This window comes from Poecilia mexicana, unplaced genomic scaffold, assembly GCF_051168715.1.
Source record: "Poecilia mexicana isolate PSO_F unplaced genomic scaffold, ASM5116871v1 scaffold_15, whole genome shotgun sequence".
Taxonomy (NCBI): domain Eukaryota; kingdom Metazoa; phylum Chordata; class Actinopteri; order Cyprinodontiformes; family Poeciliidae; genus Poecilia; species Poecilia mexicana.
In genome coordinates, this window is record NW_028263384.1 from 12,629,892 (window position 1) to 12,651,306 (window position 21,415).

At 39.3% G+C, this 21,415-nt stretch overlaps 1 protein-coding gene across 1 annotated transcript in view; it reads right to left on the reverse strand.

Moving 5' to 3' along the window:
- LOC106914045 (uncharacterized) overlaps window positions 1-21,415 on the reverse strand; it is a 127,243-nt gene that overhangs the window by 23,211 nt on the left and 82,617 nt on the right. Inside the window, exons 23-36 of the mRNA XM_088013097.1 lie at window positions 16,610-16,733; window positions 11,519-11,621; window positions 9,752-9,861; window positions 8,952-8,984; window positions 7,276-7,500; window positions 7,007-7,161; window positions 5,703-5,914; window positions 5,345-5,552; window positions 5,128-5,224; window positions 3,996-4,224; window positions 3,772-3,897; window positions 3,311-3,433; window positions 2,753-2,779; window positions 502-583 (exon numbers count right to left, since the gene is read on the reverse strand). Of these exons, the coding sequence (XP_087869223.1) occupies window positions 502-583; window positions 2,753-2,779; window positions 3,311-3,433; window positions 3,772-3,897; window positions 3,996-4,224; window positions 5,128-5,224; window positions 5,345-5,552; window positions 5,703-5,914; window positions 7,007-7,161; window positions 7,276-7,500; window positions 8,952-8,984; window positions 9,752-9,861; window positions 11,519-11,621; window positions 16,610-16,733 (1,854 nt within the window). The remainder of the gene's footprint in view (window positions 1-501; window positions 584-2,752; window positions 2,780-3,310; window positions 3,434-3,771; window positions 3,898-3,995; window positions 4,225-5,127; window positions 5,225-5,344; window positions 5,553-5,702; window positions 5,915-7,006; window positions 7,162-7,275; window positions 7,501-8,951; window positions 8,985-9,751; window positions 9,862-11,518; window positions 11,622-16,609; window positions 16,734-21,415) is intronic.

A 21,415-nucleotide genomic window follows, 5' to 3' on the forward strand; every position in this document is an offset into this window, starting at 1 on the left:
ACCTGTTTGACAATAATATACACAGCCGCACACAATCATAAAGCCAATAAAAGATGCAATGGCTACTAAAACAATGACAATTCAACAGAACATTTTTATTTAACATGACTTAAAACAAGTTTGAATGATAAACATGTCAGTTCCCAGTGCTTCCACAAATGTAAAAATGACAAAACAGTTGAAACAAAGAGACCGTTTTTTTTTTTGTTTTTTTTTTTCAACATGGGGTTGGTCAGCAAAGCTTAACACACAAAAACCATGCAAATATTTGAGGAATGGAGGATGACAGAAGAGCATATGTTGAGTGGTGAAAAAATGATTAGTGAACTTGTTTTGGAGGTGAGAACATGTCATATATAGATCTTTCTCTGTACATAGGCTTCTGAGTGACATTTTCACCAAATTATAGAAACTATAGGCAATAAAACTAATTAAAATTACAACTAAATATCCATCTTAAGCTAAATAAAAATGACTATAAAGCAAAAATCGGAAACTCACTCGCAGCTGGGTCAGTCAAATAGCTGTAGCGCTTACGCAAAGCTAAGGATGCAAAGGTATGACGTCGTTCTGGCTTTTCAGTCTGAAACAAACAAAAAAAAAAGAACAAAAGGAGCTTTAACATAAAATTAAATTAAATCTGGTTCTCATCTATCAAATTAACTTAAAAGTATTAATTTGACACAAAGTAGAGCTGTGGTCCTGTGTTTAGAAATGCTGTACAGACGGTTAGTAATGACACAAGGAGGTACTGCAGATTTACTGTGGATAATATGAAACATTGGTTGCGAAGATGAACAACACTCATTTAAAAAGGTATTCCTCAGTTCATTGTTAAAATGAGGAACTTGTATGAATTTATCTGATGAAAATAAAACAGTAAAACTGTTTAGTGATCTAAAAAAATAAAAAATATGTACCAATAACTACATTTTCTGCCAATTTATTGTAACTCTTGTCATACTGATGCAAGATTGTGAGGTATTCTGATGTTAGACTGTCAAAGATTAGAACATGTTGATAATCTACCAATGGACTGTGATTTCCACAGTGTTGAAACCGTGGATGGAATTACAAAGTTTGACAAATAATGCCTCTATACATTTAAAGAGCATGTTGAATATTTTTTCCCCCCAACAGTTTATGCGTTTTTTTAAATCTTTGCAATGATATTTATAGTGAAATTATTATTCATTTTTATTTAACCTTTATTTATACAGGTTGTCTCATTGAGATCCAAGATCTAATTTTGCTTAGGGCTGGTTTTATGGGTTGTTTTTTTTTACTTTAGTATTCCATATTTAGTTAAAAAATATATGAAAACTCTAAACAACATTCTAAAAGGCTTAAACCAAATAGTGCACTTTTCTGGTTTAAAATTTTAATCATGAAACTTTGCAGTGTGTTCGACAACACAATATCCGTCAGGTGGCTGTCGAGAAATTAATCAACCAAACTTGTACATCTGGGTAAGGTGGCAAAATCATATCATAGAGGTGGGCAATATGGAAAATAAACATTTCGTTACCCAGTACAATCACAATTTTATACGTTTCTTTTTTTAAGCCAAATAACATTTTGAAAATATTTCCACATTTTTATGTAGTTTTGTCAATTTGTGTCCAGTACAATTGAAATGTAATACTTAAGACTAGAGTGTTTCACCAAATTAATATTCTATTTTAATTTAACTGTTAAGACTGACAAATTAAGTGCCCTCTTGCTGCAAAATAGTTATGAAGTTACAGGAAAAGAATCTGCACAAGACTGTACAACAGCAATGAGCAAAATCTGCTTCAAATAAGACCTTACAATATCATTTCCCCCCCGAATATCATCTTTCTGAACTTCCTTTCAAATGTTATTTGGAATAGTCAAATTTAATGGTTACTACATAAACTTTGTTAGCAGAACAGAAAAATAGCCCATCGTTGTTAGAATTTGGTTAGCCATTCAATGGTCCTGTAACACTTAAAATTTGCAAATAATAATAATAATGAGTGTAAAATAAGTTCCTCCTGTCAGTAAATTAAAAGCCCTTTAGATGTGATTTTACAATTCTGACATTCCAATGACACTTCACCTGAAAACGACTTAGCTTTATCGTTTTTTTGTAAGCTAATTGGCCTGCCAGATCTGGCTACAAACTCTTCAGTAGACCTGCATCCTGCCGATATAAAACTGTTTGGAGTTAGCTAAGTGGTATGCTAACATTACCATGATTCCTCTCTTTTTATATAACTCACCTTGTCAAATGATTTTTTTTTTCTTAATCGTAACCCAAGAATAGGCTCTCTCTTGTAAATTAGAAATAAGTGGACAAATATCAAGAGTTACGGTTTTGTTTTTAGCTGACAAATATGACATCATATCTAAGAGGAGCAGTTAGTTGGAATAATGGGGCAAAGTTGCAGGTGTATGGGGAGGACAAGGGGATGAACAACAAGCCGAGATGTGGCACAGCATTTTGATCCTCTGGGCTTGGGATGCGGACAAAAAAAGAAATCTTGGCTAAATAAAACAATCGCCATTCTCACTCATGCAGTGCATAGGGTTATTTTGTAAACGTCGCTGCTATGCTAAAAAAAAAAAAAAAAAATGCAGTTAGCAGCATCTGACAGACTCGGGCAACTGCACAGAGACAAACTATCTGCAGCACACATATTCCCCCCCGCCCAGATTCTGCAACAAAGGCAACATAAAGAATGACCAAGAAGAAGCAGTTTCATGTGATGATGAAGAATATGTTTACCTCATCATCAGGGTCAGACTCCATATCCTGTGGTAATTCCAAGATGCATTGCGGGAGAGGAGAGGAGAGATGACACAATGGGTAGCAGGGAGGTTATAGTGAGCGGGTGGTGGGCGGGAGGCAGAAATAAAAGTCAGGGGATGAGAATGGAGCAGCAAAAACAACAAAAGGCATCAGAAAAAATCTATGGGGTTAATAAATGAAACAAAGAGCAAAACAATTAAAGCAAAAGCAAAAAAGATAATTACAGTTTATTGTGATCAACCAATGCCACAACAAACATACAGATTTTTTTTTTTTTTGCGTTATTTTTGGACTGCCCACATTGAGCCAGGCAGCAGGTCAAAGCACGGTGTGCATGTGTGCTTCAGTGTGTACGTTGTGGGGTCTTATGACTGGCACAGGCTTTTCCACTATTGAAAAATAAGACACAAGCAGCAGGCAGTCAAGTCTGGACTAATTCAGCTTCAGAGGCTCTCTGTCTGGGAACGTCATTTACATTTAGATGATGTGATATATGGTGTAACAGGATGAAAAGTACAAATATAGCAATGCTACCTTCTTGTGGGTAGGCAGTGTGATATTCAAATTGCATATGGCTGTCTGTGGAAGGCCTTTGGTGGTTTTGGGCTCTCTCAGGAAGGAGAGGCGGCCACACGGCTCCTGGCCTACATCTCGAACCTGTGGAGGATGAAAAGACGAGAAAGAACTGCCGTCACCTGATTTTACGTACTATAAAAAGGAATTCTGGATGGCAGATGGTAACTGTTAAAAGTTTGTATTTATATCACGAAAGTTAATTTCTACAAGTAATTTTACATTTTTCAGAAACATTTTAAGCTTGTTTTGCTATATCAGTGCACTACATCATCTCATGTTGCACAGAAACGCTTATGTTGCAATGAACTTCATGTCAAGTGTTATGGTGTTACTTTCATGGAGTTTGTTGGGATTTGGCAATCATGCCAAAAAACTTCAAGCACAAAACAGGAAACACATAAGCGGGAAACATTTTATACCTTGACGTTGAAAGGAAGTCTGTTTTCCTTGAAAGAGAAGAAGTTAAAAACCAGCTGCTGCCCACTTTTGGTGAGAGGTGAAAGGTTGCCATAACAATCCACAAAGATGGGCTTCCCCTCTAGAACCTGAATGTAGAAACAACGTGTATTTAAATTTGATTAAACTTACATCCGAGTGCATCAAGCGTTCATCTTTATTCGGAATACTCGCAAGTCAACTTTACCTCAATGTCTTTGCTGCGCGCCACTTCTTCGAAGTTTTCTTGTTGCTCTAGAGTCTTGTCCACCTTGTCGTCCGTCATGCAGAAGCAGCGCAGCCGGGCCTCCACAGTGTCATTCATCTTTGCGAACACCACAAACTTGGCCAGGTACGGCACGCAGATCAGCTCCCGGTATAACTGAGACGCTAGGCTTACCGTCTCAGGAATCTGGTGACAGTCTGCGAGCCAGAACCTGAGGAAGAGAGAAGTCAGAGGAACGTCAAAAGATCCCTTGTGCTGCAGGTTTTTAGAGTAATCAACCTTTGCCAAGAGGAGCTGGCTATCTAGAGCGAGCCCACAGAGATGTGACCGCTGTTCAGCAAACTAGTTGCAGATTAGAATGACCAAAGAGAGAGTTTATACCAGGCTGCACTTTCGCCACATAATTCAAATTGAGCTAGGATGAGGGTTTGCAACTTTACATAGTGTGACCAAGGAACTACAATACTCAGATCAGTTCAGCAGGATGCCAAAAGAAACTGTTGTTGACATCACTTAGCTTCTTATTTGTAGAGAGAAGGTCAGAAAACAAAAGTATCTATTCACATTTGTTTAATTTAATTTTTATTTTGTATTCTTTTCTGTGTTTTTTCTTAATTGTTGTCTGTTCACGTGGAAACTAGAAGCAATATGATTCAAGATCATGCCTTTAGCTGAAAAAGCGTTTTATTTAATTACATGAATGATGATTTTCTTTTCAATGCAGGGACTAAGTGCAGTTTTTCACATGTACCGTAAACTAGTCTCGCGTAACAAGCAGTAGACATTTCAAATATATGAAACTGGCCACAATAAAAACATTAAAACATTTCTATTATCAGAAAGTTGGCTAGCATTATTTATTACATTCAAGGTAAAATAATTAATTCTTCAAGCATCATATTAGCAGTTTAGAAAAATATTATTTTAATGCAAGTGTGAAGAGTTGAAACAAAATGAAAATGAATATAAGTTAGCTAGCATTTGACATACATAAGTCTTTACTACATACAAATATGTCTTACCTATGCACTTTGTGAAGAATAATTTTTCAACATCCATAAAAAATATATCCTAATTACTAGTAAAAAAAAAAAAATCTGTGAAGGTGTCTCACCTGGCCGATACATTTGTGGTGAAGGAAACACAGTCCGTTACAAAGGACAGCGGCGTGGTTCCTGTGATGTCCTCCCACTGCGCAGGAGACGTCCCTCCTGCGTTAAACGGGGCCAATAGATGAGCTCATTTGCTTTCCAGAAGTCTTTTTTGCTCATATCCAGTCCAAGCAGCAGATGGAAAACCTTTACGCTCTAATTATCTGCACGTCAACTTGCCTGTGATGCTGCAGAGCAAACGCAGGCACGGCGCAGATTCGCCCCGCTGGCCGCTGGGATGGCCTTCTGCTGATCTGGGAGGGACGGGGATCGTCATGGTGATGGGCTTGTGAAACTTTCTCCTTCTGGGCTCCACAGTGACAATGGGGCTGAAAGTGGCTCTGTTTCCCAGAACCGCCCTGACTAACTCATCTGGCACCGGCTGAGCCTGCACAGAAACACAGGAACCAACATAATGAAGTGAGAACAGAACTTTTTTAAATACTCATATCAAATTAAAGGAGGCAGGCAAGGTAAGTAAGTAAGTGGACTGTATCTGCAGACATTATTTAAGATGATCAAAGGAGTCTTTTTGTACCTGCAAGCCCACTCGGATCCTCTTGGTTAGAGCCCCCTGCGGGAACGAGGCCTGGACCATGTTCACCGTGCTGCAGGACAGCACTCCTCCATCTGGACCCATGTGATTGGACTCCTGCTTGATCCTGGACACCACAGCAAAATACTGGGGGAAATCCCTGGTGATAATGCGGCAGATGCGCTTCTTCTCCAACTCATCTGGACTGTCCATCTCTGTTTGCAAAATAAAAATATAAAAAAAAGTGTTTCATTACATGCAAATTAAGGACAGAGTCAACAGCTCTCGCTCTCTCTTTCTCTCTCTTTCTCTCTCTCTCTCTCGCACTAAATATTAAATGCTTGATTTGACTAAACAAATATGCCTCCATCCCCTAACACTACTGACTAAGAGCATAATGCAAAGTATTTACTTTCACACTGTTTGAGAAGTGATTTCTTTTAATATTTGCATAATTTACAGTCTTATGATGAGATCATCTTTGACATTTTTTGAAAAGGTTTTCTACTTTTCAACTCTATTAAAATCAGTTTGGATGTTTTTGGTTTCCTTTTTATTTTTTTTTAGTAATACAGAAATTAAATGTCTGATAGCGTGTGAGAAAACGGGTTGCTGGGGAAACTGAAAAGCAATTTTGGAAAAATGATGTTTACAACCTAGTCCATTTAATTTAATTCAATATATTTGCAAATACTCAGTTTAAGTTCCACAATACAATAAAATAAGTCATTTATATGTTTGACAACATACAACTGATTTAAACACATTTCATCGAAATCACATAGTTAATATTAATATCATGACTGTATTCCAGTTTTACTCACATTCCGAATGCGAGAGCATTTAATTTTCTTTTAGATATTTTTCTCAATATGCTATTCCAATGTAGAAATAATTATCACTTTTGAGTAAAATAATTTTCCGTCTTACTACTGATGATAATGTTTCAAATACAGAAGGGTTTACTAAAAGCTAGGCTAATGCTAGCATTTTTACTTTCTATTTTGATAACTTAGTTCAAATATATCATATGGAGGTTCCACTTAAATAACATTTCCAGACGCAATAAACAGCTGCCTCCTAAGAGATAAATATTAAGTGCCAGATTTGACTAAACAAATTAACTTCCATACCTACAACTACTGAGAGAGAGCACAATGCTTCACTGTCACACAGTTTGAGAAGTAGTTTTTAAAATTCATTTATTGTATAGTTTCCCCTACATGGACATCTTTGTGGTCCTCACAATAGATTTTTTTCTAATCTGATCACTTTTACTTTCAGATTTTGTAAAAGATCATTGTTACCTTCATCCATCCCAGCTAGCAGTTCAGTGAGATCTTCTGGCCTGGTGTCAAACTGGTGCTCCTTCCAAGTGTCGCCGTTGTCGCTCCTCAACACAATTAGCTCCCTTTCTTTCCCTCTCATTGAACCAAAATGAGGAATCTCCACAATAACTGGACTGAGAAAGAAAACAGGACAGTTATGTTTGAAGAGCTACTCAAGCACGCCCACACAGGCAAATCAGTCATGGTGTTATGAGGAGGACTTAATTGTTGCCTTATCAACAGCCTACCCAAGGAACTGAGCGCCAGCAGGGCCAACCTCCACCAGCCGACTGACCAGGCCCTCCCCCTCCACCATGGGTGGAGGGTAGGCCAGTTTGTGCCTTTTAGCCAAGCGGCAGGTGATGCGTGTAGGCGCTGTGCACTTCCTGGGGGGAATGATGATGCGCAGCCCGTTGTGGCGGCTTCCTCTCATTGAACCGCCACGGGCGTCCACCATGAAGCTGACCAAGAACCTGCAGGAACAATGAGGACCAATTCAGAAAAAAAAAAAAAAAGGGAAACCCTACGAAATAAGGGCGGACATGGACACACGGTAAGGAGAACGGTTTCCATGCTGTGATCACCGGACACCCAAATAAAGAAAGAGGAAGGCAGTAAAGAGAGAGATAGAGAGAGAGAGAGAGAGAGAGAGAAAAATGAAAAAAGAAAAGATGCTTTGAGCTGTGAAACTTGACAGTTCTCACCGTCAGCCATCTTTTTTTTAAATTTTTTATAGGATATCAAACATTGCCTGAAACTAAACAGGGGGTGTTAATGATGTGGCGGAAAGTTTGTTTTCCAGCTCTAAGCCTGAAGATGAGATGCATGTCAAAGCCCCTCAAAAAGCAGCGTTCAGTGATTAGATAGACAACGATTTTCACAAATGTTTTCACCAAGATCAGGTAAGATTCCCATCTTATGCATCCTATTTGTGACATGACGAGCTATTTGTGGCACCCCATATTCAGAATATGAGAAAGGATGAAGATTTGTCGAGGTGTAAATACTATTTTTACTCTACTTTGTTACACAGCGTCTTTAAAAAGTATTCACACCCCTTGAACCTTTTCATATATTCATGTTTCATCTGCAAACCTCAGTGTGTGAAGCATCCATGAATCAGTGTATACCTGGGAAGTGGTAGAAGGACACTTCCCCTCCCTAAAATATGTTACAAATAAAAATTTAAAACATGTAGCATCTTTTAAATGCAACCCAATTTATTGTCCATGAAAATTAAAACAACTAGTATAACCTCAGTATAAGATCAAAAAGAAACTTTTGGCTTTCATGCATAAGCCTGTGTGTAGCACTGGGACATGGTGGTTTCACTCTCATGATGTGGAGATTCTTGAGAATCTGACACAGATGCTTTCCATTCAGTCTGACAAATAGGAGAAGCTACTTTTCAAAGTAAAAAATGGCAGGAATTTTATTCTTTAGGTTTGCAAAGCTGGTAGACCAAAATGTTTTTGTTCTGAGTATTAAATAAACTTGAAAATGATTTACCCTTTTCATTCCTCCTTAGAGTCCCCCCACATCAACCACCCAGCTGTGTGCTTATCTATTACAAAATATCGAAATAAAACTCTTTGAGGTTTTCACATGACAAGAATTTGAAACGGTTCAAGGCGGATACACTGCAGCAGGACCGCTGAAAGTTATTTTTCAGTTCCTATCGCTGACGTGCACAGTGAGAGAGGGTGGCGGCACGTAAAGCAAAGACTCCCAACACACTTCTACTGTCTACGCATTGCAAAAATGAAACACCAGACGACACGGATGAGACGAGCGCAGACTGGACAGAGAGGAGAAAAACAAAACAAACAAACAACAAAGAAAGGAACAACGATGAGGTGAGAGATGGAGGAGTGAGTGACATCACTGCGACACTGTGGCCGTGAGCAGCGAACTCAGTCGTCACCTGGAGTCGTACTGAGCGAGTGGGGACGAGACGCTGCAAAAGTAAACACATGGAGACAGTGCGCCCCCAGAACCTAGATTTAGTATCAAAGTCTCAGAAGCTCTATTTGGATCTGCAACGGGGGGTCTGGGGATGAAAGATGGCTAAAAACTAGAAGTGAGCAAAAAGACAAGCAACCAAACAAATAACACACACTGCGTATACAAACGACGAGGAACAGAAGGAACGAGCTACACGTACAAATTCACAAGACGAAAATAGAACCAAAGCTGGACGTGACACGTCGCCATATTTTATCTCTAAATAACACCGGCTAATATCCGTGCCGACACAGCGCAGTTTGTTTAAAGCAGGCCTCAGCACTTTATGGTGTCACATATTCAAAGTGTGCGCAGGGACATGAAAGCGGCATTTTATCACCGGATCCAAATGTAACACATTAGCCCGATGGAGAATGAGCTCATGTAGAGCCTGCAGTTTTATTTGACTAACGATTGAAATAGCACAGCATCGGCGAGTCGGGTCCTGCTTCTGGGCCGTGTCTCTAGGTGTGTGGCGTTACACAAGGGCTTCAGCAAATGAAGTGCGATTCTACGTAGCTGTAACAACGTAATGGTTACAGTAGCAGAACTGCAGAATCTCACAGCACCACATCTGGTGCTGCAGGCTTTGCTGAATAGGAGTTTTTAACAGTAGTTTTGTGCAGTGGCATTATTGGACACGTTTGCATAACGCATTTTTGTTAACGTGTTAGAAGCATAACGTCGGCAGAGAAGATGAGGCAGCGCAGGTGCTCTTACCCGGAGTGAATGGGGCTGGACACGGTGTTGTGACTGTGGTCCATGGTGTCCGGAGTCCAGCTGTAGCGTCGCATGCAGTCCGAACTGTGGTCCCTGGTCACGGCGAGGTGCTGGGCGCGGAGCAGAGGAAAGACGGATGAAACGGCGCCGAGGACAACATGGACACAAGAAAAAACGAATGAAGAGACTGAGGAGATCAGAATGATCAGACAGCAGAGAAACCATCAAGGTTTAAAAATAGACAAAAACCAAACAAAAAGAGACAGCAGTCAGTGGAGGGACAGAAAGTCCACTTCCCTGTGATTTCATGACACTATCTGTGCAGTATAGAACCATTCAAGGTCAGAATGAGCCTTGATCAAATTTCAAATTAAAATTCAACAAGAAGCTCCCTAAAGATCCACTTTAAGAGATTTCAACAAAATTACAGGTAACTGTGCAAAGAACACTTTGAGTCGATAAGATTACGTTGTGCAGCAAGTTACACCAAAAAAAACCTCAGCACATGCATATGTAATATTTCTCAAATGTTCCAGCTTTGAAGCAGTAAGTTAGGCAAATTTATTCACAAAATGGGACTATGGACCACAAAAAGATCACGTTGGAGAGAAATCTGGCCCCCTAATTCGTAAACAGAGTCCAATAATTTGTTTAACTGCATAGAACATTTTCCCCATTGGTTGGCATAAAACATCCCCATGATGACCCGACGTCCGGTTGGTACTAAACCTCCCGTGGCACAACGCTCCTTTTCATAGTTTAACAAAGTGGGCACAAAGACCAAAAACTAGCAAAGTACAAAATGTAAAAGGATGAAAACTGTCAGAACCTGATGGAACATTTAAAGTCTGACAACCTTTTCTTGCAAATGAAGACACAACAGATAACATACAGTAACTAGGATCAAAACCAACAAGTAAGTCTTCATGGAAAGACAAATGAAGACATGAAGAGAGCTCTGATCAAACATAATAAAAAAAAGGATAATGTACATTCATGAAATGATGCCCACTGACAGGAAAATGGAAAAAAAAAAACAACTGCAATGATTGCATCCCACAACGAACAGACGTACAGAAAATACACTGAAGACAAATGGACGACGAAGCACCGTGACACTGACTCAAAACCAAAAAAGCTTCTGAATAAGCCCGACATCTGTCATGCTGAATACCTTATTAAGTGGGTCGACCAGGTAGGAAATGTCTTTACAGACACTCTGAAGCTTAGGGAAGATTAAAAACATCAGTTTATGGTTTGCACTTGGGACAACGGGAAGCAAAATTAACCGATTAATAATCACCAAAAGGATTTCTAGATCTGATTACAATTTATTGTATTGAATCATCAAATACATTATTGGAAATGCTTAAAACACACATTTTAAAATAATAATAATAATAATAATAATAATAAATAAATGAAATAAACTCCTGATTAGAAGAAAGTACAAATCGAGTTTAAAGAAGTTTTCTGGGGCTCTTTAATTACACTCATTGTTAAGGATGATGCTGAATCTGACCACCATGGCTAAAGCTAGCATAGCCTCAACACTGCTTCTGCCTGTGCAGGAAAAAACGTTCTGCTTTAACCTTCCCAACCTGCCTTGTGACTCGATTTTTAATGGGGAAAACAGAAAACATAAAAGTTGTGAAGCCCGTCAGGCCTTTACCAGCAATTCTCAAAACACATATCTAAAAAAAAAAAAAAAAAAAAAAACTGTCAGCGAAAGATCCTGGCAAGAAGGAAGATAACTTTTTGTCTTACCGTGTCTTTTGTGGGGGCCATGATCTCCTCAATCATCATACTGTCTCTGGCAAAGGAGCTCCGGTTGAGCGTGTTGGACCTATCCGAACTGAATGAGCGGAGGCTACACGTTACCATGCAACCCGGCGCCACGGGCAACAACAAGTGATGGACAGGAGAACGGGGCACAAAACAGAGAGCGAGAACGCCATTACAATGTGCAACCTCCAGGGAACCAGAATTTAGTCACTGGATGAAAGAAGAGTCCAGTTGTCAAGAGGAAAATGGGGAGAGGCAGAAGAGCCTGTAGCGAGAGTAGGAAGAGATACTGTAGCAGGTTGCTCAGAGATGGAAATGAGAGTGAGGTCAGCTTGTTTGCTTTAGCAGATAAAGAGGGAAAGTTGGCCAGAGCAGAGAGGGGAGGAAAAAGTGCTGAAAATATTTTTTCTGGGAAGGTGTGGTGGGTGTGTAATCATGAGCACGAACACAGCTAAACTAGACTAGACGTCCAAACGATGAAACGTGAGGGATTAGTGGAGCTTACATTTCGGCATCTGGTTGACAGTTGACAGATTTTACATTTGTGAAAACGGAAAAAGAAACAAGGTCTCAGCTGTCAAATTGGCTTTGTTGCGACATCGGCCCTCTTCGGCCCATTTCAGAAAAGTGAAGCATGTTTTCCCCTCAACCTTGCTGCAGTCTGTTTTACTGCTGTGTGCAATGATGTGTGGCTATTTCTGCAGCAGTGATGCAGTACTGTAGATTCCTTTACTCTTTTGCCACACAGACCTGATGAGACTGAAAGACACACAATGTGGACTTCAATATCAAACAGTACCTTGCAAAGGCATTCATACCGCTTGCAGCAGCACTACAGCAAAGCTCAATGTATTTTATTAAGATTTCATGCAATTAAATTAATACAAAGTAGTGCATATTTGTCAAGAGGAAGAAAACGGACACATGGTTTGAACATTTTTTTTAAATGAAGTTTTATATTTTGGGATATTTTACCAACAGTATCCCGATAGTGTTTTCAGGAGATGAACAAGATTTGTTTTCTTCTACATATAATCTTAACAATTTAAGCTAAAGAGATGATTTTGGTCTCATCTGACAAAATATACAGCCTGTGGCAAGCTTTAAATTCATGGATGTTTATTTCACAATGAGCTTGTTCTGGCCTCATAGTCCATAAAAGTCAGATTTTTGCAGGACACCTTCTCAGAAGAGCTGAATTTTCAGGTGTAAATACAAACAGGTGAACTGTGTGTTTATTGAATATAACCTGGATTTTATTTAGACATAATAGAGTAAATGGTCCCAAACCATTAAGATTATAATTAAAAAAAAAAATAAAAATAAAAACCAAGCATTCCTTTCACTTCACAGTCATAAGACACAACATGTTGCGCCGTCACATAAAATCCCAATAAAACACGTGACAAACAGCATAAATACTTTTACTAGGCACTGAGAGGATTGCACTTAATAAGTGCCTCTGAAAATGATTAAACACCCACAATGAAAGGCTGACATCTTACTGCTGTGCTTCACGGGACAGTCTACTGTATGTGTGTATTGATGCGCCATGTGCGTGAGTGTAAAATGGGGGTGGTTTGGGGGGGGGGCAGAGAAATTGCAGAGCTCAGCGGGTTTAAGTGGGCACACTATTCAGCAGAGAGAGAAGGCCTTTATTCAGCAGAGCCTGCCTACACTGTCGAAGTAACCAAGCAACTCTGTACGGACTGAATGGACCCGCTGGCACGGCGTCCCCCTCGCCCCTCTCTGTTCACACCGGGACCTTGTTTGTTTTTCACAGCTTCCTCCTCTTTTTCATTCTGTACATCCTTCTTCCCCTCACTTTCCTTTGTTTCTTTCTAACCTTTCGAGCTCTCAACTATCTATTCCCGTGTAGCAGCGCTTCTGCGTTCACCATCTCGAGAAGGCATTTCTACTTTTTTCTTCTCGGTCTCGTTCTTTCCACATCCTTTTCTGCTCTCCTACTTCCTATTTATACACCAATCGACTTATTTTACTGGAGGTGGCCCACTCCGCACGCCTCTTCCTCTTTTTCTCTTCAACATCTGCATGTGAATATATCGGTGTTCTGGTGGTTTCCAGTTGCTGGGGGAGCGGGTGTGGACGCACAAACACAACTGCTGACTGTTGAGTCATTGTGCATCCATGTAAGAGCCAAAAGTACACGTGAGTGTGTGTGTGTCTCTGCCATGTCGTTCTGTCAGTGTGTGTAAGCTTTCCATCTCTGCAAACCATCACAGTATCTAGAATAATCCTGGGAGGAGTTCAATTACTGGCATGTCGACAAGATGTTAGGTGGGGCAGAGGGAAGTATGCTGACATTTTGATCCCTGGAAGTTACACTTGGTGACACACTAAAGAAAACTTGAAGAGGTTAAGCCACAAAATCAATCAAAACTGAAAAAAAAAAAGTACTTAAACCACAGAGATGCACCGAGAATTACACAGGTGACCAGAGTCAGGCCATTTACCGTTTGAAAGATCCATCTTGTTATGGTCAGCGAAAAACACCGTACCCAAATGTTAGCATGTTAGGCTAACAACAACACTTTTCCGTGTGAAAGTTGTCCACGTTTTCAGTATCAGCGAGGTGTTTGAAAATGAAGTCAGGGGAAAGAACAAAAGCTGTCCTGCTTCTAAAAATAAAGAGATGTTTTTGCAGAGTCATGTGGGATGCTCTTTGAGACTGTTACTTTCAACAAGGAGGGAGATGTTATGTTAGCATATAGCAGGAAGCAAAATGAGTCTGTTTTGGCTTTTTGAAAGGTCCAGTTTTGTCTGTCAAGTTTGATTTGGATTATTATTTATTTTTTCAACTTGGGGGGAAATCTCAGTTAAGAAACAGATCAACTCTATTTAGAGTAAATGAACAAAGAGACAGGTTTTGACAGTTAGCAGTGCTAGTTTCTATTAGTATTTTTTTTTTTTTTGCCAAAATCACTTTTGGGAAAAAATAACCTATCCCATTATTTTATGAAGCTCATGATATTAGAACAAAACATGTTTTTAAGGACAGTATTTTTTTTACACGTAAATATTTATTTTGAATATTTTATATTTGCAACACTTGAAGTGAAATAGAAATAAGCTAAAAATCGGCCACAAATTCTCAGATTGGTGCATCTCCAAAATAAACAAATCTAAAACAAAACACCACTAGTGCGTTCTCATCTTTTTTTTCACACAAGTAACCCAAAAACGAATTCATTTTAAAACTTAAACGGCACACGTGATGAATGATTGTTAACAGGGATGAGAAATTGTGACGAATGCTAACCAGCTTAATGGAGCTAAATGATCTGAGCAATGCTGTAACAGCAACACGATGAGACCAATGTGCAATAGGATGACTTGTGGCTTTGGATGGAGGTTCTAATACACAAAGAGACGTCTCACATATGCTTCCTAATGCTACTAATGCTACTGCTACTGCTGCCCTTTTCTTACCTGATTCTAGGGCTAGAATGAGGGACAAGAAAACAAGAAGAAGAAAAAAACAGAGCAGTGAAAAAGCAAAGCATTTTGAAAACATTTAGGCATGATATGACTTTTCTTCAGACTTAGGACACTGATGCTGTGCTTTTGCATGGTTGCACTACTCTAAGCACATTTTGTTTAGATTTGTATGAATGTGTGTATGTGTGTGCAGCCCAGCAAAAGCAAAACCATGCAATGTCAATGTATAAACAGAAAGGTAAGGGAAAGCAAAGGCCTTGCTCAGCGTCATACGTAAACACAGATCAATAAAACATTATTTAATATATTTCACAACATTCACATTCTTGTACAGAGACATTTGAATAGTTGGCACGGAAAGTTTATCCAGTTTCAGAGGAGTAGAAATGCATTTTGAGGAGGAATTTTACGTGACTTCAATTTGCATACTGTATATTTTTTTTATAAGAGCAATTTAAAGTTAGAAATGCTAATGTTAAATTTCCAGTCCACTTCTTTTTGGGATGTTTCTGATGACGCAACAATCCTGTGAATGTCTACAGCTAATGCTAGCCATGCTAATAATACTAGTTGCAAAAGATAGTTAAAAAAGGTCAACTAGTATAATACAACAAATAACTAATAGTGCAATAAATTTATCTTCTTTTTGAAGTTTTAGCAAAACAAAGAAGTAACTTCTCACACACAAGCTGCGACATCACCATGATTTCTTAATAACTGGCATCTCTTGGGAAAAAGTTTGGAAAAAAATATCTTAAATCTGGTTCATTATATTTTTCTAAAATTGAAAATGGAATCAGATAAATTTGGTGTCAGCTAGTCAAAGTTTTGCAAAAAGTGAATATTAGAAATCTGACCCAAATATTGGATCAGTGCATCTCTAATATTAAACACAAAAAGTGAAGCAAAAAAACTGATAAATAAAATAAAACTAAATCCTTTTATTATGCGGTATCTTAACATTTGAACAGCAACTACATTTAGTGACTACTGAAACTATTTCCATCATTATCCTGAAAAAAAAAAAAAAACTTGTTTACATGGAATCTTTCCATCTAATTCTGGGTTTCCCTTGTTTGCTGAGCCCTGCTGATGCTAGCAGCTTCCTGTCGCCGCTCACCTCTCTGTTTCCTTTTTTATCAATCCAGCCATCATGGTACATCTGCCATCTGTCACTATAGAAACAATAGCCTCTGATGTGTTTTCCCCTGTAGCCTGCCAGTTTTCCACAACAACCTTTTGTAGTCTCTTTGAAAAGTGTACTCATGCGTCTCGTCTCTATACTGTGCTACACTCTGGGCCGTTTCGTAGCTCTGGCCTGGGTTTGAATGAGGTCAGGCAAAATGCCTGAATCACTTTTTTTTTTTTTTTTTTTGTCAGGTTGAATCGTTAGATGGCAACTTTCCAGGCTCTTGTTTTGAGGTGATTTCTATGTTATTCTTTATTTGTTTTGTGTTCAGATAAACCAGAAAGCTTCACAACATGCTTCGGTTTTGTACAGCAGCGGCCAATGCAGTAGTTATAAATCTATAATGAATGTGATTACAGCTTCAATAATCTCCCAATAATCCAGCTAAATGAAATAAAAACTTAACTCAATTGACAGGAGCCTACCTGGCAGAGCGCGCTCCTATGCTGAAACCCATGTAGCCCTCCTGCGGGAGAGAATCATCCCCCAGCTCCTTGAGGTCCTGAGGTCGCAGGTATTTGTCAGTGTCACCGGTCATCGCATCCTCACCTGGAGAGGGGGTTGAAATCACAACATCCAGCTGTTAACTTCACGAGCGGATAAAGGAGGAGGCGATGCAGCACCTCAGAGAAGGAGCATAAGAAAGAGCATCCGTCTCTTTCTTATTTGATTAGAGCATGTATTGAGGCCCTGGGGGTAATTATCAGCAGCACTGTGACGTTGAACCCAAAACATCACTGCAGATACACAGCCTACAGCTACTTTTATTTGAATCTGTTCAATAGACTGTGGCGTACAACAGCGTGAATCACAAATGACTGCAGCTCATTCAGAGGTTCGGAAGAGGATTTAGCAGAAAACATCATGAGAGGCAGCAGAAAAGCAACTTTGCGGTAAATCTGCTGCTGTCCTGTAAAAAAAAAAAAAAAAAAAAAAAAAAAAATCAAACGCACCTCCCATCACAGCACTCAAACACAGAAGACAAGCAAAGCCAGAAAAACAATACAGCAGCGGAAAGTTCAGCAGCGCATCGCACCTCGATCGGCGGACCGGTGGACGATGACACGCCGATCAATGAAGCCGCCGGAGCGGCCGTAGTGCTTCCCCTTCTCCCTCATGTCCGTCTCTGTCCTGCCTGCAACACTGTGCTCCTTCACCGCAGCCCCTCCCCCTCCTGCCTTCAGCACTGCCGCACTCCGAGCAGACGCCACAAACCGGCGTCAAGGCAGCGGCAAGAGACCACTTCCGGAGTCTGATTTCAAAATAAAACCCAACTCTAACGCACGAATAAGGGAGGAAATCTGTTTCGGTTTGTTTTTTTCCTATGCAAAAAAGAGCTCGTTTTACTTTATTTTCTAAAAAAATAAAATAAAAATGTGGTGGAAAATTGACGGAAAAAGAAGAGTGTTCAATCAAAAAAAAGAAAAAAAAAGACAAAATGCAACAGTTCAAACTGGTTCTACGGATTTTGTGTTTTAAAGTATATCAATTTTTTCCACTAACACATGTAGGCTACACTGACAGTAAATATCAGACACTGATTTATTTAAATAGGAAAAGAGTCTTTGCTTTTGTGTATTTGGGTCAGCCATATCACAAAAGAAGATTTGAGCTGATCAGCTGCAATAGCAAACACCAGAGAATGAGCGACTTTTGGTAACTTGAATGCTAAAAAACGGGTGTCAGCCAAACTCATTTTCATGTTGGGCCTTATGAAGATCAGAAATGTCTTCAAAGGGTCAATTGTAGTAGAACGTAAGATTTGATTGATTTATTCATCAGATTTATGGTCCACATAGATTGTTTTTTTTAAAAAATAACATGTTGTACAACAATAATACATAAAAAAATAAGGATAAAACTACCTAAACTATTAAAATATAAATAAATAGCTTTCTCTTCAATGGTAACATCTTGCACATCTGGAAGTATGCATAAAAAACTGCTTCGATTTGGTTGATAAAATAATATTTCAGCACAAATCTGTTATTTGTGTAGAACCTGAAGGGTCACATAAAAACTTATGATGATTTGAGTTTGACACGTATGTGCTAAAACTTTCAAATTGCATTTTAATGTGTTTATTTAAAGGTGCATGTCTTAGCTAACTTATGTTAACTTATGTGTTTTTTCCCCTCAATCAGTTTTTATTAAAAAGAGGTCATCTTATTATTATTATTTTTGATTGCACATCTGAATGAGGCACCACTGACAGTAATTTGGGAAACATAAAATGTCATTTCTGACATGTTGTGCATTAGAACACCAATCTTTGTTATTTGGTAAACAGCTTAAAATGACATGTTTGAAGCAGAGTCTTACTTCAGTGACCAATAAACAATGGCGGATTCTGACTAAATTTAACAGGACTTTGTCACTTGCAGGGGCGTTGGATGCATACACAGGGCGACATCTCTTACTGACTGACTAAGTGAGGTTTGACTGGGAGGACATAATGAAACCGCTCATCATAATTGTAATATCTATTATTCTAGGTGTTGCTGTGGTTCATTTAAATGAACTGTTTCCATTAATAAACATTAACCTGCAGGAACTATGTGCAATCCAGCTAAGTGCTAAAAAAAAAAAGAAACAACTTGTGTTTTTATGTTCAGATTTCCAAATGTTTTATGTTCAGATTTCCAAATGTTTCAAAAGAATAAATAACACATTAAACCGATGAGCTCTACATTCTTGGTGGAACTGACTGCTGAACTTCCTGTGTTTTCTACACTTTTTCTGACTTGACCAAACAAGCAATTCACTTCTTTTTTAGAAGTAACATTTCACAAACCCGTTAAAGCACAGACACTGAATCGGCACAAACATATAGTTTTATGCTCCATTACCATCATCTCCGCTAATAAATAAAAAGAAAGATAAATAAATAAATAAATTCGCCCTAAAATAAAATGTTCCAGCTACCTAGATGGTTCATCTCAATGTAGCCTTTTTTTCTTTTTCTTTTGTTGTTAATTAGTGTATATGATCGACGTCCCTTAATGATTAATACCGACTTACCTTTTTCCAACGCAGCCATGTTGTTCGCAACTCCGCTAATTATTTCCTCTGCGACTTTTCCCGATCCCCAAACTTGAAGCAACAAAACCCCCACATAAAGCTTAAAAATAAAAATAAAAAACTAAGGAAGATCTACAACGAACAGTCCATCCGGTGCGCTTCTGGCGCAGACGGGAAAAGTTGCGCTCTTCCTTCATTCAGCTCCTGCGCCTAACTGCGCTCGGGCAACAACAACAACAAAAAGTTGCGCGTTTGGATCCGCCGGTGCGCGCCATCTCTTCCGTCCTCTTTTCGCAAATAAATGAAACAAATCCAAACTCTTGGAACTTTTGTGTCGCCGTGAGGGCAGAAATGTCAGAAGTCTAAAAGCCGCCTGACCGCAGGAGTTAATTCTCCCGCAGGCGGCTCAGAGAAAGCTCATCTTATTGGATTTAGCGAGATAGAAAGACAGAGAGAGAGAGAGAGAGAGAGAGAGAGAGACTCGTCCTCAACAAACACAAGCAGAGACAGAGAGCACCGTCACTGGAAGAGTTTAGTGCTCCATGGAGAGAAGCAACAGTCAGCTGACAGGTTGTTTGAGCAAATGCCTGAGAATCTCACTGGAGAGGACAGTGAATGAGAGAGAAAAAAGGAAACTCTTTATGCTGGAAGCCAGGGAGAGTTTGGCTGCATGTCAAACTGGGGAAGTAGTGTCAGTAATGATGAAATACTCAGCAGGCACGTTTTTTTGTTTTTTCTTTTGCCATTCTTTAAGAAAATATTGAACCACAACTCTTCATCTTTCAGTTTTCTCTGCATGCTGCATCCAGTGATTTTTAACACACACACACACAAAAAAAACAACAACAAAAAAACAAAACACCAGACCAGATCCGGTAAATATGCCTTTTCAAATACCCTACGACAGTAAGGCGTAACAAATATTAAACGTTTACCCATTCGCAGTACAACTGGAAACTACAGAAGCCTGCTGAAAGTTTAATGTAAGTAAAGGAAAAGCCACACAAACAGCTAGAAGCAACACATACTACCCAACCTGCGCTATAATAGGATTTCCCCATATTGGATTAAAGAGAGTTGTGGTAAGTCTTTACTTTCTCCTAAGACAGACCTACACACAGACCAAAAACCGTCCGGCAGCGAGGAGGGACTCCAATCCTGAAAGCAAACACCCAATCTGTCCTCGCTTCTATTGGTCTGCCATCAAGTCCACTGTGAACAGGCTCACTGCAGATGAATTATGTACACACACTACAAACAGTTCACACACAGCACAAGGAGGATTATCTCGTCTTTTTTTTTTTTTTTTTTTTTTTTCGATCACGCTGGTGGCAGCGCACAAGGCCAGCGAGGATCCAGCTCAAAAATAAATTCATCCACCATCACTTGATATGTTTGTGCAGTCCAACCGTATCACCTGACAAAGAACCGCCGCCCTCCCAACCGTCCCCTAAGCAACGGCCTGGGAACAACCTCATCAATTTTACAAGCGCGTTAGCTCGGTGGTTCCAAAACAAACTGCAGTGGACTGAAGGTGGCAGCTTTAAACAGTGTGACTCGTACCATAAACACGGCTCTGAAGGGATAAAAGTGTTCTGTAACCAAGCCTGTTGCTGCATCATGTGAGTGATGAAAAATGCAATTTGTTATCTCTTGCATAAAGATAATTTATAAAGTATTTATGTCCCTTTACATTGTCCACATTATGTTTCATTAAAACTGCAAACCTCAGTGTGTTTTCTTGGGATTTTCTGTGACTAAGACAAAATAGCACAACATTGTGAAGTGGAAGGTGAATGAATCATAGTTTTCTAAGTTTAACAATTAAAATCTAAAAATCCTGAGTCATTAGTATTCAGCCCACTTTTTCTCTAAATAACATAATTGCTATCAACTATTTTAATCAAACTAAATCCTGGTCACAGAGGCTTAATGGAGACCATTAGTAAACATGACCAGGGAACACAGGAAAAAATGGCTTTAATGGAAGAGAGTCAAGAAGAAAGCCACTGTTTGGAAAAAAAAAAAAGTCGTAAGAAGCAATGATTAGCGTTCGCTATAAGCCATGTAGGAGACACAGGAAATGACACGGTCGATGAGGAAAACAATCTGGATTGTTGATCAAAAGACACAACAGTACATGTGAAAGGATAAAACGAATACACAGTGAAACATGGCGATGGCAGCATCATGCTGTGATGAGGATTTTC